The 17,697-nt window shown below is 34.1% G+C and overlaps 1 protein-coding gene across 2 annotated transcripts in view; it reads right to left on the bottom strand.

Moving 5' to 3' along the window:
• Positions 1 to 886: 886 nt before the first annotated feature.
• Positions 887 to 17,697, bottom strand: part of LOC149794813 (casein kinase I) — a 44,052-nt gene continuing 27,241 nt past the window's right edge. Inside the window, exons 5-8 of one of the 2 annotated variants that reach the window (XM_089964470.1) lie at positions 13,542 to 13,760; positions 9,632 to 9,706; positions 8,081 to 8,303; positions 887 to 7,185 (exon numbers count right to left, since the gene is read on the bottom strand). In XM_089964470.1, coding sequence (XP_089820596.1) covers positions 7,178 to 7,185; positions 8,081 to 8,303; positions 9,632 to 9,706; positions 13,542 to 13,760 — 525 coding nt within the window. In that variant the 3' untranslated portion in view covers positions 887 to 7,177. The remainder of the gene's footprint in view (positions 7,186 to 8,080; positions 8,304 to 9,631; positions 9,707 to 13,541; positions 13,761 to 17,697) is intronic. The other variant, XM_089964471.1, reaches the window with a different exon arrangement.

Raw genomic sequence — 17,697 nt, 5'->3', positions numbered from 1 at the left:
ACAAAAAATGCAGTCTCTTGCCTTCTTAGAGTTAATGTGACCTTGACCCCACACAGCTGTTTCTCATATCTCAAATGGATACTATTTACAAAGTTTGGAAGAGGCATCCTTTCCTTCTTTCAGGAGATATGACCTTGACCTACCTTTGACAGTGGAGCCTGAAATCAACAGGTTCCTTCCTTGTCCAGAATGCAAGGTACTTAGAAAGTTCAGTAATAGTTGATGGCAGAGAATCTGAGCTGTATAGTCAAAACAAAACAAGCGAGAGACAGACAGACAAAACAATATAATATGCTCCACCTCACGATGGGCACACAAAAAGGAATATGATGCCAACATAAACAGCAGGGTAATAGAAAAGCTTGGAAAAGTTCAGGAAGCACACAGTGCCTTTCTCTGACCAACAGCTTATATATAGGGCGAGGAAAAGTCAGTAAGAAACATCCTACACTTAACATGTACCGTATGTACTTGTTTAAAAGTTGAAGCAAACTGAAAACAACAAAGATCCTGATCTGCCATAGCATAATGCACATGCAGATCAGAGTCTATGTTGTTTGTTCTACTGATTACTACAAATTGCACAGACCCAGATCTGATGGCACATATATCTTGGTCTGTGCAGTTTGTAGTTGGACTCGTTATAATCAGTGAATACATACAGTATTATGAAAAACTACTGTTACATACTATTGTCTCATGTATTCATTTTATGTTGAAGAGAAAAGGATAATAAAAGTATGACAGCTGTTTGAATGTAATGTGTGTTTCTGCAGCTTACTATGCCAATGAAAGGGGCAATGCTCTGAGAACCATCCTGGCTTGAGAAACATCAAGTCAATCTTATACTGCAATAAATTATAGGAAAAAATAATGGACAAAAATGTAGAAGAAAAATATCTTTTTTAAATGTCATTGTTTTCTTTTGTACATTTTGTTTTACATGAAATAGATAAAGTAAGCATCAAATTTCAACAAAATTACAAGCACATTTACAAGTGAAGAAAATCACGACACATGTTACAATGAGTATTCTGATGCACTCATGTAAAATGCCTTTTTAATAGCTTTTCACTCAACCTGTACCCTATTTCTCTTTGTATGTGTACTTAAATTTTATCTTAAGAAGCTAAAGACCATCAATAGTATACTGAAATGAAAACCTGTAAGTCTATTTTAAAATGCTCAATTATTACAATATAATGATTATACTGCAGAAACCATTTTTCTTCTTTCAGCCTCAGTGGCCTTGAACTTTGCCCTATTGATAGCAGAATTAACGTGTTTGTCTTTCTAGTCTCAAATGCAAGCCATCCACAAAGTCTGGTCATGGTTTGTGGCATAGAACTTGAGTAATCTTGTGGAAAACATTTTCCTTCATGGCATTCCTCTGACCTTGACCTTTCACCTTTTAAACCCATAATTAATAAGTCTCTTCCTTGTCAAATGCATGTCATCTACAAAGTTTAGCTGAGGCAGAAATTTAAGTAGTTTGGTACAAATCATTTTTCTTCATTCAATTCCTGTGACTGTAACCTATGACTTTTTGATCCCAAAATGAATATGTGATTTCCTTGTTTCATATGCTAGCTATCCATAAAGTCTAGTCAAAGTAGGGAATAAAGAACTCAAGATATTATGCAGAAAACAATTTTCATGTTCAGGTCACTGTGACCTTAACCTTTGACCCAAAATTAATAGATATATGTCATATCCTAAAGCTATGCACATAGTTTATTCAATGCATTTATACAAGTAATATTAATGTGTGGAAATAGTTCTGCTTCCTTCAGTCCTAGTGAAAATGACCTTTGGAGCCTGAAATTTATAAGTTTATTTTTTGTCTCAAATGCAAGCCATTTACAGTATTTGGACATGGCAGATGGTGGACAACTCAAGTTATTGTGTGGAATAGAGAAACATGGAACAGATATGTGTATGTGTTTGCACACATCAGAACACAATTATGATCCACCCTATGGTGGGCATATAATAATGAAAAACTTCCTTATGGTGGCATAAATTAACAAAAAACTGTCATGACTTATCTTTAAATGTCAAAATAGAGAGAACTAGATTTCTGCATAATATAAATATATCCCACTACTGCCAAAATGTCAAACTAGAAAATAAATAAAAAAGTTAAAACTTACAACAAAATGTTTTAAAATGGCAAAACAATACAATATTCATCTGGATGCAGATATAAACATACAAATTTATATGGCCTTTGCATATTACTCTTTTATGTTCAAAATAAAAAAGAGCATAATAATCATATGCTTTAATTACAGGTTTAAAGCTAGTCTCTATCATTTGCAATTAAATTAAAGCTTAACAAGAAAATGTTATGACATTAAATAAAAAATATATCTATCAATTTACGGCATTAAATAAAAAATATACCTCTCAATACATTCAAAGTGAAATCGATACTATGTATTCCAAGATTTATCAAAACTAATAAGTAACTTCTCCCTCAACCCAAAACTGAGTTTCTCTAGTACCTATATATTTGCTTACGAGTCCAACTGCAAACTGCACAGACCCAGATCTGCCATCACATAATACATTCACAGATCTGGGTCTGTGCAGTTTGTATAAACCAAAACAGAAGAACAAAAAACAGAGATCCTGATGATCAGGTGCATTATGCTATGGCAGATCAGGATCTGTTCTGTTTGCAGTTGGACTTGATTTATAGGCTAGCATATATGGTACCTGAAACTTGACCTTTTAAAAACCAAGGTCAAATATTGACTCTTCTAATCAGCTGGCACTAAAGACAGTCAACATAACAAGGCATGTGAATTTCCAAATTAAACCAGTAACCAGAAAGGAAGTTACAGTTTGTATAAAGAATAAAGAACATTTAATCAGACATGATTTTGGTCTTCTGTAAAAAAAAAAGAAAAGCTGAAACAATTTTAAGGGGGGTTTTGGGGTCCTCCCCCAACAGGGTCTGAAGGGGCAGCGCTCATAAAAAAAACTGCTCCTGGTGCAATTATGATCATAAAATAAACCAAAATAACCATTTGAAAAACTTATAAACTTATCAAAAATGTTCAACTTAATTTCAGAATATTTATATTCACATGAATTTGTTCTCCAATACTACTGATGCTGAAGTTACTTTATGTGCATGTCAGTGTTCACATCATAATTAAGTCACAATAATTTGTCAATTTTTGCAGCAAATATATTATAATTCTCTCTTTTCAGAACAAATCTACAAAATAAACACCCAAGTACATCAACTATATACAAATAATCCCATACATCCACTTGTTTCTTTCTCCAATGGACACAACCTGTTGATATGCCAGTCGAACTCTTCTGCAGCATTGGTAAAGATTTCTTTACCCTTCCTTTTGTCACCACTGACTTTTTTGGCTCAATGTGCAATCATTTCTTTTCCTTCTAAATGAGAGCCTTTTTCCTTTCAAGCTGGTCTTGTATTGACAACATGCAGTGCACATATTCTGACAGAGGGCTTCAGCTGTTCTTTCATGCAAGAAATATTTCTTCTTACAGTAATTAACTGCATTTTTTCCAGATGCCTTCTGAGCTTAAATTTTTCCATATGCAGCTTCTGTTGTAGGCGCTGTTCCAAACTCTTCCAACTGCAATTACCGTAATTCAGATCTTTATTACTGAGATCACAAAATGCAGTCCTCTAGCATTAAGTTTCCTTATAAACTGACCAACTCAATTTCCGTCAAATTTTTGCTCCAGCAATTCCCACTTCCATACGTTTTTTTAAACCTTTATCTAAACTTTTCGTGTCATGGTCTCTCTCAACAACTTGGGACACCATGTTTTGCAAGAATGCTTCTTCCTTCCATTGCCATCAGTTTCCATTACACGAAAATTCAATGAATGAAATTTAAACCTTTGACCAATCAGAATACTCTATATGACAGTCATATGCTAACTAATATATGGAATGAATAATTTACAAGGTTAATTGTGGAATGGGGCCGGACAGACCGTTTTAAAAAACCGGACCGGAGATGATATAAAAAATGGACTATATTAAGAAAAATCTGATTCAAGTAAGGAGAAAAGCGGAATCCTGCCTTAAAATGGAGAAAAATCATGTCTGATCTAATGTTCAAACAAAGATGATTTCATGTCATTAATGGCTACATATCAAACAGGTTTTGAGAAGAAGAAAAAAATTATTTGGTTTTGTCTGGCGTTTTATAACACAGCGACACAAGGAGGGTATTTAGTGCCAAGGCAAGTAAAGTGCCTTGCCCAAGGACATACCATGGTGGCCAAATTCAGCTGAATTGATGGTAGGATTCAAACCTGCATGCTTTAGGTCATGAATCCAGCATGTTATCCACTGTGGCTCCTCACAAAAATCTTGACTTATTCTAATTATATTTACTGTGTAAATCAATGATTGTCAATTAACAAACGGACTAGGTTCAATTAGTGTTATTCTGTAATAAAATAACACAATTATTTAATTTAGAATCTTAATATTCAAATGAATATTTTCCATCAGGGCTACAAAATTTAAAATGTCTCACCAGTGATTCCTCTATTTAATTACAAGTCATGGAAAAATGCAATCTGTGTAGAATCCAACCACCCATTGACCCTGATCTGCTACTAAATAATGTACTAGCAGATCCGAGCCTATACAGTTTGTTTGGAGCAATCAGTAGAACACCACAGCTCTTGACTTTCTGCTGCATAATGCAGGTAAGGGTTTGTGCTGTTTGCAGCTGGATTAAACTTACAAGCAAGCATTGTGTGTGTGTGTGTGATATTCAAATGGCTTGACAAAAAATGAAAAATAATGTTGTCCATGATACATGAATTCTGCACTTAGGATTGAAATGTAAATGGATACATACAGTGGGTACATACAGTGTTGTGTAAAATACATCTGGGTCTGTACAATCATCTGTAAAAATATTTAGCACAAATCTTCATGGATGCTACTGACGTGTAGCTTTCTTTCTTTATTAAATCTAACAAGTAATAATAATTCATATCTTTAACAAAAACACAGTGTAAATTCACTGTTTTCTTTAAATCTAATGAGCAATAATAATTCATACCTTTAACACAAATACAGTGCAACTTCACTGTGTTATGTTGACTCTATCAGAAGTCAAATCACCATTCTCTTAGGAAGACATTTGTAGATTCTTAAATATATTTTTGGACTATACTATCAACAATCTAGCATTCAAATTGTATAGGATTTTTTTTTATCTTTATTTTTGGGTTATTTATGATTTCTTTGTTAGTCTGTTACATCATTATGGAAAATCTTGTACCATTTCAATATTTCAAACAAGCCTCCAGAAAGCCATGTATGTGCTAGACATGTCTGATGGAAAGGAGAATCTAACCAACTGCAACAAAAACTCCCATCAAACATTTTTTTATGAATGTAAATCTGATTCTTTTTCTTATATAACTTCACATTTGTAAAATGAAACAATTGCATTATCAGACCAACCAAGCATGGGATGGCCAACTTTTATGACAGGTGTTAGATTACCTTGAGCATTGGGCATAATTGTTCCTTAATTTTGGATTCACACATCTACCAGAGAAACAAATTAAGTCATACACTGCCATGCCCAGGTAATTCCAGTTATCCTGTTATACCTGCATGCACACTGTCAAGCATCTAACAGATTATCCCCCTTTAACTGTCAGCATTGCTATAACAATAAACTTCCCTGCATCTTCATTTCAGATATCAAGTAGGATGAAAAGTTTAATGTGACAAAGTCAAGAAGTTCAACAGCAATTGGTCAAACCAGTGAGTGATACAACAAAACATCAAATGTGATGTTTCGTTTTGCTGTACATGTCAAAAGCATAAGAAGAATGTTGTCGGTATGTGTGTGTGTGTGTGTGTGTATATATATATATATATATATATATATATATATATATATATATATATATATATATATATATATATATACACACACACACATATTTATGTTTGTGTGTGTGTGTGTTCATTATACTGGCTCAGTGAACAAGGGCTGACTTTCAGAAATTTGAAACACCTTTACTACAACATTGTTTTTTAGGGAATATATATATATATTCCTTGAAAGCTTAAACTTTGGCAAAAAGAAACACTCTTGTTACTATGCATACACCAAACACAGTAGATGAAGCATAACAATATTCCAAACACCTATCAATAGAGGTACCTTTTCCATGGTATGCAATAGTTTTAAACCACTTACAGTATTTGGCACTAGAAGTTCAACAATCAAGAGAAAACACATTTCTCACACATGAAGCACAAGGCTTTTGCATTTTGTGCATGAAAATGTACAACTTTTGTCAAAATGACCTTAGCTTCCAGTTTTTCAGTTATTAGTTCATAAACAGTTGTTTACAGATATAATTTTGAAGTATTTACTTTCGCTATGGACTGAAGTGACTGGTAAATATATATGCCTTAACAGTTGCTGGAAATGTTAAAATGGTTAATAGCTCCTCCACTTGGTGCTGATGGAAAATTTCTAGACCTCTGGCATCATTCAAAGACATCAGTGCTGCAACAACTCTTACAAAATTAAAGACTGACATTAATATATACAAACATAAAACTGGGTTTTCTGCAAAACACACTGAAATTCAACCGGTAAACAAACACCCGAGGGATGATGATCTCTCATTGCAAGCACAGACAAAAGATGGGACATAGCTTGGTGTAAGGCCGATCTGAAACCAGGTGCGATTCATTTCAGAATACCCAAACACGACAGATAGCCAATAAATCTGGTAACAACAAAAATTCTTTTCCTTTTCAAAAATAAAAATGATCATAAAAATATTTTTTTTCTGTTAAAACAAAACAACAAAACTTTGGTCATACATTCACAATGTGAGACTAAATAAAACCTTCTGAAACGTTTTTCAAATCCAGATTTTCAGACACAAATCAACTCAATACACAATCTGACAAAGTAGTGGAAAACTAAAACATGTCATCAGTTATTTTTGGCTTCTTTTCCCAGCAGGTTGGGAGCTTTTCTCAGGCTGTTTCCTGATGGTAAGCATCTCCCTTGAGGTTAGGTACGGAGATTTTAGGTGGTGTGACATCACAGAAACACAAGGGTATGGTTATTTGATGGCATGGTGATGATGAACAGTTGGACTCTGCTTACAGATATACCTTTCATCTTCCTGGAAATGAAAAATATCCAATTACTACATGATGTAACAAAATATATTCATGATTGTGCTGATGTACTATTAAACTTAATGGATACGTATATAAAGACCTCCCAGCCATTCAATTTTTTAAAATATAAATCCATTTAAAATCCCTTGATTTTTGTGGGAGGAGCACAGGCCAATTTGGAAGCCGTCTTTTCTAGAATATGTTATGTGGAATTAATGGGATGTTATTAAAAATGAGAAAACAAATTATTAAATTTATTTTTAGAGGATCTACCGAAAACGCGTAATACAAATACATTTATGCATCAGGCGTAATTTTGTGGAAAAAAGCGTAATGATTACACCAAAAGCGTAATGGTTGGCATGTATGCATAGGTTAATATTTTTTCATAAACCGATTTTAAATTATTTTTTTTTTAATTTCATGCAACAACCTGAAAATCTAATAAGGTCATCTACATATGCATACAAGTACACAAGGCAATTTTCATTTGTTTACATTGAAAGGGTTTTGACACAATTTTTGCCAACAAGCTTCTCAGGACAGACATATGGGACCGAATCAAGATGTGCCTTCTGCAAACAGTGGGAGACACACCATATATACTCGCTCATAAGTAGAGTCCAAGCGCAAACCATACAGCTCCAATCTGTCATCGCATAATGCATGTCAGGCAGATTTGGGTCTGTCCAATTTGTTAGGAGTAATCAGTCAAACAAAACAACACAGAACCTGATCTGTAGGTGCATTACGCTATGACAAATCAGGATCATTGTTTTTGCAGTTGACGACTTATAAGTGAGTATATATGGTAATAAAATGCAACATGGACATTGCCTTAAAGTAAAGACCTCCCTATAAAATTGTGGGCTCCTTGTAACATTATTAACCAAATACCTTTCCCACCTGCAGTGGCCAGTGCTTGTGATGGGTTGGCAGCCGAGGCGTTTCCTGCCACCTTCTGTTTCAGCATTGTCCAGTCAAAGACGTAGTCATATTGGTAATTAAGTGTGCGGAATAGAATCCTGAAGAGCTGGCGGAGGTACATATAGTCTGGAGCTTCTTCAAATCGCAAACCTCGGCTGTAATTGAGATACATGGCAAACTCGGCTGGATAGCCCTGAAAGGGAAATCAAATAAATTAGGCTCAACCAAAACCATCCAGTGATATTCAAGATTTCTCTATGACCCCTTACAAGGGTTGCAGCCATAAAAAGTTCTGCTGTATATAAGCAGGCTTGAGATAAGAAAGTGTCCATTTTTATAACTTTTAAAACATGGCATTTTGATTTTTCCAAATTAAGTATGTGTATTTGTGAACATGGCTAGCTATGTCACTATCTCCTTACCCAACTGGTCCAATCATCTCAACACAAGCTCCCACAATTCCAAATGGGTTCATCAAATTAAACAATACTATGTACATCTAATGACCACCACTAGGTCCTCAAGGAATGAAGTCTTTCTTAACCGCTGTAGTAAATTCATTAAATTAATTATGCATTTATATGCATCTGCATTGATTACTGGGTGGAGTAGAGAAATATTATATAATTTTCTAGTCCACCCAGCAATTAATGGAGATGCATATGAATTATAAGGGCATAATGGCAGACCATTTTTGGCCCCTTCATTCCCAAATTAATGTCAAAGAAGATAAATTACAAATTCCAATTTATCACCAAAAAGCCATTAGAGCTAAATATGAAACACTGCTTATTATCTGAAACATAAATGTTTCTTAGTGAAGATGAGGTAACATGTCATCGTTGATTTAAACGTATTCGTACAAACTAAATGGAAATTTATGTAACATATTTTAAAGATCATAAATTACAAAACTGAAAGCAAATGTATTCACAACAACATTATATTAAGACAAATGTGTAAGCCTTTCAAAACCTTAAAATAAAATATCATTTCTTCAACTATTTTCTGCAATACACAGTTCTTAGGAAAAGCCTAAGAATTTTGAAGATAATGGCTAACATGAGAAATATTGATACAATGCTGCAGGTTATTTTAGCAGGTTATAAAATTTGGCATATTGGTTACAAAAAGGTATCAACAATCTTTAACAACTGGAATTTTGGTAGAATAAAGTTCACATACATTTTTTTCTTCTTATTTATGTCCACCATTATGGTCCTAATCATCTAAGTGAATTCAAGAATACAACCAGATTTCCCAAGATTTTGATATTTGTTGTATTTTTCAATCACAAAGATTAAGAATGTCTAATTTAAAACAGAATTCTATGTATTTTTAAAAGACAAAGTCTACAGAAACATAATAAATAAAGAGAAAATATTAAAAATGTTGGAAAATGTAAATCTTGCATCTATGCAAGTAATACTGTCAACTGCTTTGGGTAAAGGACTGGAGTTTTAAACTGGCATGGAAAATATTTGTAATTTTCAAAATCCACCAAAAATGCTAAAATCCTACCTTACAAAGTAGTTCTACTGGTGTGGACATCTTCTTTTCACTTATCTTTTCATATTTCTGTTTCTTAGTGGCTGCCTGGAATAGAAGGAACGTAATTATCATCACAACTTGAATATTCATGATATAGAAAGACTGACTCCCTTCATAAAAAGTAATCCCCCACTGCAGCTGGTCATTACAAGGCAAACATGTTGATGAAGTATTGTAACTTTCCATCCAGTGATTCAGTGGAAGTGGTAAAGGACAGACAGACAGACAGATAAATGGACAAGGAGATAGAAGATATGTCATTACTGTCTGCTAAAGTGTGGGAATAACCAGGCAACTAAAAACTAATATTTAAAAACAAGATAATGCCACCGTGATTAAGACAAAAGCAAAGAACCTTTCACTAAGCTAAACAAAAGTGACAGACTTCATTTAGGCTATTCATGCATAGATTTTCATTTGTTAGAGTTAATGACATCATTGCATGAGTTCTCGTGAATAGCTAATTTTAAGTTGCCTGACAGGTAATTTTCTGTGATTACTGCAACTGCATGACCCAGCAGCATCATCAGTCATGATTCAATATCAGCTAATGCAACCTTCCTGCTGAATTTTCTACAAACCATCTCTCTACAAACTACCTGACTTAAATTTCACTAATAAAGAGCCTCAACCTTCCACTTCTGATGACAGTCTATATTGACGAAGCTTTCGCTGTGTCTGTGTTTAAATTTTAAAGTAATTTTACTGCTGAGTAATTTCTTCATATTTGTTCCTAGATTAACAGTTTTCACATTACCTGATGTTCACTGCATATGTCATGCATTAAGACTGTGAGTGAGACTTGCATGTAAAGATGGCCATTTCCTTGAAGAAATGGCAGTCTCACAATTAATAAGGGATTAAGTTGTGTAGGAATGAAAATAAATTTCCAAAAATTCTAAAACTCTTAACCCTAGCAAGTTTAAAAATGCACCAAAAATAACTGAAGATTTCCCCACCATCTGTGAATTAAACTGCATGCATAATAAGTGCTGTTTTTAGCACAAAACAAGGTATATACATACAATCATTAAGTCCTGAAGACATTTTCTAGTTGTCATGTTATAATTTGTAACATCAAACAGAGCAACCAGGAGTTACTCTTCAGGTAACTTCTAGTCAGAGATATGACTATTTTACTCACAATTTTGGAGCACTGTAGTCACCAAGTCCCAAGTTATTTACTACTCTAACTTGGGAAGTGCAAGAAAAAACAAAACAAAAAAAGACATTAATATGCACTGGTGCCAGACAGGTAAATTTCACCCGAAGATCAGAATTTTATATCAGACAAGAGGCTTTGCTAATTGTCTGGCAAAATGTTCGGTACCTGAGGGTGGAATTTTTATATCTAACATGTTACATTACTGTTCTTATATTCCTTGCTACAAGGTATTGGCCAAAAACAAAATAATGCCTGGTCAGTACAAACAAAGCATAAAATATAGACTGACAATGTTTCTATATTTAAAGAGAGCATTTAATGCTTGGTTTACACCAATATTTTCAGTATAAACATGGAAATGAGGTTACAGATAAAGAAATTAGATAACAAAAGAAATTAAAGCAACAGAAAGAACAGCAGACAATATCATTATGCTCTTCATAAAGAAAAATATGTTTTAGACACAAGCTCCGGGCTGGTGACTATTAAAAATGCACAAGCTCTGACTAACATTCCACAAGCGCAGACTACAATTAAATGCCTCTGTCTAGTTGTAACACCGTATGGGCACAAATCAACTATGTAAACACAAGGGCCTGATTATTAATGGCTTTCAATCAATCTATTTCGTGGATAAAATCATTATGAAAAGCATAAGTTGATTAGTCGTTTTAGAAAGGTTAAGATGATGAATAAAGAGAACTAATCAGAATGGTTTATGTCGATAAGTTTTTTCCTGTATATGCAAAGAATTAAATGTCATCCCCTTTTTGCTGGTGAGCTTCATAAAGTAAAACTTTGTCAACCAAGAGTTCTGAAATTTAGTTTTGCTTGTGTTGCTTATTAAACAAACTTCAAAAATGAATAACACTTGAACTCTATTCCAACAAATGAAATTTTCATGCATTCTGTTTTAAAATATGGGGTAAAATCCAACTTCAAAGACGCATTGCCACTGTTCACCAGCTTGTCAATAATCTTTAATACAGATGGTTTAAACATTCTCATTCAAGGCAATCACATGTAATAACTTTTGTTTGCCTCCACACCTCTAGTATCTGTTTGATATACCTATATTGGGTTGTTCCCCTTTGTGAAATTTTTACCTATGCAAATTAGAACAATGGTCTCACCCAATGCAGTCTTTAAACACATCATACTGGCTGCTGTGAGCCTGTTAGGTAATACATGAAATGGTGGTTTATACCTGTCTGCTTTGCCTTTAAATTGCCAGTATTTAAACTGCCCAAGAGATAGTTTTATATTGGCTCCAATCATGACTTTTTACTGTTATACATGCTACATGTAATGAGTATATATACTGGAAGTGTTTTTTTGGTCCTGTTTTTTTTAAAACTGAAAATCATAATTTTCAAAACACATCCATGTTAGGGGTTTTGGGAAATAAAAATCATGTTTTTAGCATGTCTCACCATGTTATGGAGGGTCAACATCTTGAAAATAAATTTCAGCATTGCATCCATGCAATCAAAGTCTTCTAAGGTAAATTAGATTTCTTCTTTACAAGCTCGATGGGCACCTCACTTATAATACAGGAGGGACCCTAATCTGGAATTTTAGGGGCCCAGGCCATCGGGCTTTTGGATTTGTTGAGCAATGTTATGACACAATATAAATAAATCAAAGTGGTAATCAATCATGACATCATGCATATGATGTCACAATACAAATAAATCAAATAAGTGGTAATCAATCATGATATATGTATACAATGACACCATGCAAACAAATCAAAGTGGTAATCAATCATGACACCATGTACATGATGATACCATGTAAATCAATCAAAAGTGGTAATCAATCATGACATCATGCATATGATGTCACAAAACAAATAAATCAAAGTGGTAATCAATCATGACACCATGTACAAGATGATACCATGTAAACCAATCAAAAGTGGTAATCAATCATGACATCATGCATATGATGTCACAATACAAATAAATCAAAGTGGTAATCAATCATGACACCATGTACATGATGATACCATGTAAACCAATCAAAAGTGGTAATCAATCATGACATCATGCATATGATGTCACAATACAAATAAATCAAAGTGGTAATCAATCATGACACCATGTACAAGACAATTTTGTTGTTGTTGTGGGGTTTAATGTCATTTTTCAGCACACGATAGGCTATGCATGGCGGCCAGTATTAATGGTAGAGGAAGAACCCAGGAAAAGCCCGGGAAGAACCATTGCATGTACACAATGACACCATGTAAATAAATCAAAAGTGGTAATCAATCAGGATATATGTATACAATGACACCATGCAAACAAATCAAAGTGGTAATCAATCATGACACCATGTACATGATGATACCATGTAAATAAATCAAAGTGAAAATCAATCATGACATCATCTATATGATCATACCATGCAAACAAACCAAACTGGTTACATGCTAATCAAAATGTGACATCATAGGAAGTATTACAACTGCCAAGTAATGAAAATTAAGAGTTATCCCCCATCAGTGTTCTACACTGGAAAACAATCATACAGAAAATATATGGAACACATTCCAAATAATGAAGCTGGCACACACTTGCAAGCAAAACAGGTCAAATTATGTAGTGTATGAATTCTCTTCAAAAGCATGGCAATAATTTACAGCAGGTTTTTCTTAAATCAGATTTTCTATTTTAAAACTTCTGTCATAGCAAGAGAAAAAATCAGTACCTTCAGACCCTGCCATGGTAAAGTTCCTCTGTTGAAGTACATAAGAACATAACCAAGGGATTCCATGTCATCTCGCCTGCTCTGCTCGATTCCAAGGTGGGCATTTATACTGGCATAACGTGCAGTCCCCGTAAGATTTTTGTCTTCTCTGTATGGTATATGTTGCCTTGTTCTGTTATCTCTGTACTTCTTGGCAAGACCATAGTCTATTAAAAACACCTGTGAAAAATATTAAAATATATAATTATTAATATTAATTGCTGAGGTAACTAATTAATCCTTATAAAATAAAGATCAATTCAAGTGATTGTTGGTTGCATACACTTATTATACCCCTAGATCTCTATACTGACTAGACTATATGTAAAGAATAACAGTAAATTCATTTACTTTCCTGACTGCATAATTTTGTGGTATGGCAAACAATAGTCTTTCAAAGGAACTGATGATCTACTGGCCAAAACAAATTTCCAGGAATCCAAGAAAAGACCTTTTCTTTTTTTCAGCACTTCCTAACCCATCAGCAAAAGTTGAAGCAGAACTAAATCGCACGTTATTTAAATTTGTATGGGGTGGAAAAGTAGAGAGAATAAAACGTGATATACTAGTTTCCCCAGAAAACGAGGGAGGACTAAATATGATACACATATTTTCATTCATTAGGTATATTAAGATAAGATGGGTTAAAAGATTGCTGGAAAAGGAAGATGGAACATGGCAGAACTTAGTTAATACAACTATACTCAGAAATAAAAAGGATATTTGGAATTTAGGGAGAAGGAAATTAGAAGAATTTAGCAAGTTCATTAAAAACAGTTTTTGGAGAGATGTAATTTTGGCAGTATATAAATGGAAAGAAGAACCGCAAAGTCCTAACGAGTATCTATCCATGAGTATTTAAAATTTTGTCCCCCCTATAATGATTTATCAATACAAATCCTGGACAGAAGCTGGTTTTGAAATTCTGAACGATCTAGTAGATGATCACAGTAATTTAATACCTTTTGAGATAATAAAACAAAAAACTGGAAGCGATGATTTCTTGAAATACTTCTCCTTAATATCCAGAATTCCTAAAGCATGGAAAGATGCCATAAAAAACCACCTAGTAAATAATAATTTTGATAAGCAGGAGGATAAAATAACGAACTTGCGAAAACAAGATTCACTCAAGTTTGTTTACAAAGATCTTTTACAGGAAACTAAAAGGCAACACACTGCGAAGCAAGAAACTTGGATGCAAGTATTTAATAAAAATATAAGTAGTGAGGAGTGGTCTGATATATATAGCCGGGCAAAATGCTGTACCAAAGATACCAAGATGGTCTCTTTTAACTTTAAATTAATCCATAGAATAATCACTACTAATGATTTTCTTAAAAGAATTAACATATTTGATGACAACAAATGTACTTTCTGTAAGAGTGAAACTGAAAGTATTGAGCATCTCTTTTATGACTGCAGTATTACTTCACAGTTTTGGTACTGTTTTATTGAAGTTTCTGCAACCTTTTTGCCCAAATATTGTACATCTGTCCAAAAAGAAACATTTTTTAGGAAGTGAACAACTGGACAGTTTGGGTAATTTTCTGCTTATTTTGGCAAAATATTATATTTATACTTGCAGATTCAATATGAAAAATCCTTCTATTTTTGCTTTTAAGCAAATAGTTGCAATGCATAAGAACATTGAAAAATACACTGCTAAGGTAAATAAAAAAGAGGACCAATTTCTTCAAAAATGGACCTCAACAATGAACATTTAACTTGTCTCTGACTTGATGGTAAACAGGAACAAAATATTGTAATATCACAAAGGCCATGTCACCTAGATTGTGTGCCATATGCATGTGTATATGCATGTGTGTGTGTGTGTGTGTGTGTGTTTTCTTTTTTACTTTCTCTGTAGATTATATTTATTATCCCTAGATTATCTGATAACCAGAAATGTTTGATTGTAAGGTGACCCTGGATGGTTCCCCGACCCATTGGTCAACCTATTACGGGGTTAATAAAAAAAAAAAAAAAAAAAAAAAAAACAACGTGGCACTATTTTCATTCAGACCAACAAAAGCTTTGAGATGAATGTGTGTGTAATGTTTTATAGCAATCCTTCAAGTAGTTTAGACCTCTGCCTGCGTGGGTTCGAGTCCAAGGCTCGGCTAGCGTGGGTACGTGGAAAAGCCTGCCAGTAGCTTCTCGTGGGTCGGTGGTTCTTCCCTGGGTTTTCCAGGGTTCTTCCTCCACCAGTTATACTGGCCGCCGTGTATAGCCTATCTTGTGCTGAAAAATGGCATTAAACCCGAGAACAACAACAACAACAACAACAAGTAGTTTAGCTTGAGTAACAATGACAAAATATGGACAGCACAACAAACTACAAACTGTATGGTCTATGGCTAGTTGGGCTAATAATTGATTTTCACTGATACTCAAATTCATAGATTAGGGAAGTGTTCCTATTGTTTCCATACAAGGATCATTGTTTAAGTAGTTTGAAAACTAAAGAAACTTTCAAGCCAACAACACATGCACAAACATCAATCAGAATGTTAATATACATCAAATATCTTGTTTTGAAAATGCACCTATGAAAAACAAATGTATAAGCAGAGAAAGTAAGATGTATTTATATTATGCAGAACTGTTTGACTGTCTTATTATTTGATCAGTTTGAGACATCGATTATGAAAAGAAAGTTAGGAGCATGCCTTAAGTCACTGTCAGCGTTGTTAAATCCCAATGGACCTGTCTACTGATAATCCCAATGGACCGGTCTACTGATAATCCCAATGGATCTGTCTACTGATAATCCCAATGGACCTGTCTACTGATAATCCCAATGGACCTGTCTACTGATAATCCCAATGGACTTGTATACTAATAATCCCAATGGACCTGTCTACTGATAATCCCAATGGACCTGTCTACTGATAATCCAAAGCAACACCCCTTCATTAAAATGTATAACATTTTTTATCATATAAGCCAATTTTTCAATGTTGACTGAAATCATATTAAAAATGTGGAATCAAGAGTAGTAACAAACAATGTCGATGGCCAGATGATTTGCATAATAAGCAACCAGTTTACATGAAGAAAACATTAATAAAAACCATCAACACAAAACAAACCTGATCAACTGTAAAGGCTAACCAATGCAAACTTCCAGCAATGCATGTTCTAACATCCCCATGCCCCTTCCCACCCAGCACATTCCAATATCCCCATGCCCCTCCCAACCCAACAACAATAACTCATGAGCCATAATGTAAAATCCCAATACATAATGAAATGATGGGCTTGTTATAACTGCATATATAATGTCATTGTAACTGAAACATTTTGTATATCCAACCTTTAACCCCATGCAGACTTTAGAATGTAGAACAGGACCATTGCACACTCCTGCATGTCACATGGGGCTACTAATGGAGGCATGCTGTGTGCTCTGAAATGCATCCAGTGATGATGTTCTAGCTGAGGTATTGGATTTTTTAAGTGTGGTTTATATTTTTTTAAAATCTTTGCATTTTATTGATTCTAACCATTTTTGCCTTAATCATCCTATGTGTACTTTTTGGGAATACCTAAACTCACTTGGTACACCTTTCCCTCGATAACTCACGCCCTGATAATTCGTAAACCTGCTTATAATGCGGGGTCAGGTGTGGATCCCATTTTTAAAACCAGAAAATACTCCAAAACTTGATCTCTATTTGTTGAACTTGAAGAAAATTACAATCAAAATTGGTAATGGAAACTCTGATGTATCACTCATATCAAATTTAAAAATAGGTCATACAATTGTTTACATTTTCTTTCCAAACAACATTCATAGTACACCGCAATTAACAATATGTAAGGAAATTTTGATCAATGAAAGTGTCACTTATGCAGAGTGGAGGCAGTACTTATTAATAAATAAATACAAATTAAATTTAAAAAATCAATTGAAATTTGTGTTCTAGTTCTATCTATTAGTTCCTTTTAAGTGTAATCATCATAAATGCAATGTGTCTTCTTGTAATTAAACGTAAAATGCGTCAATCTACCGCAACAGCTATGTCTGCAAGCGTTTCTCTGAGTACCTAGTTAAGTGCTGACTGTGTTTTGATAACTGACCTGCGGAAGGATTTGTTGTATTGTTGCACTG

This window comes from Sinohyriopsis cumingii, chromosome 7, assembly GCF_028554795.1.
Source record: "Sinohyriopsis cumingii isolate HCF-2022 chromosome 7, ASM2855479v2, whole genome shotgun sequence".
NCBI lineage: Eukaryota > Metazoa > Mollusca > Bivalvia > Unionida > Unionidae > Sinohyriopsis > Sinohyriopsis cumingii.
Note: the sequence above shows the minus strand (reverse complement) of the source record. Positions and strands in the feature narration are given on the sequence as shown.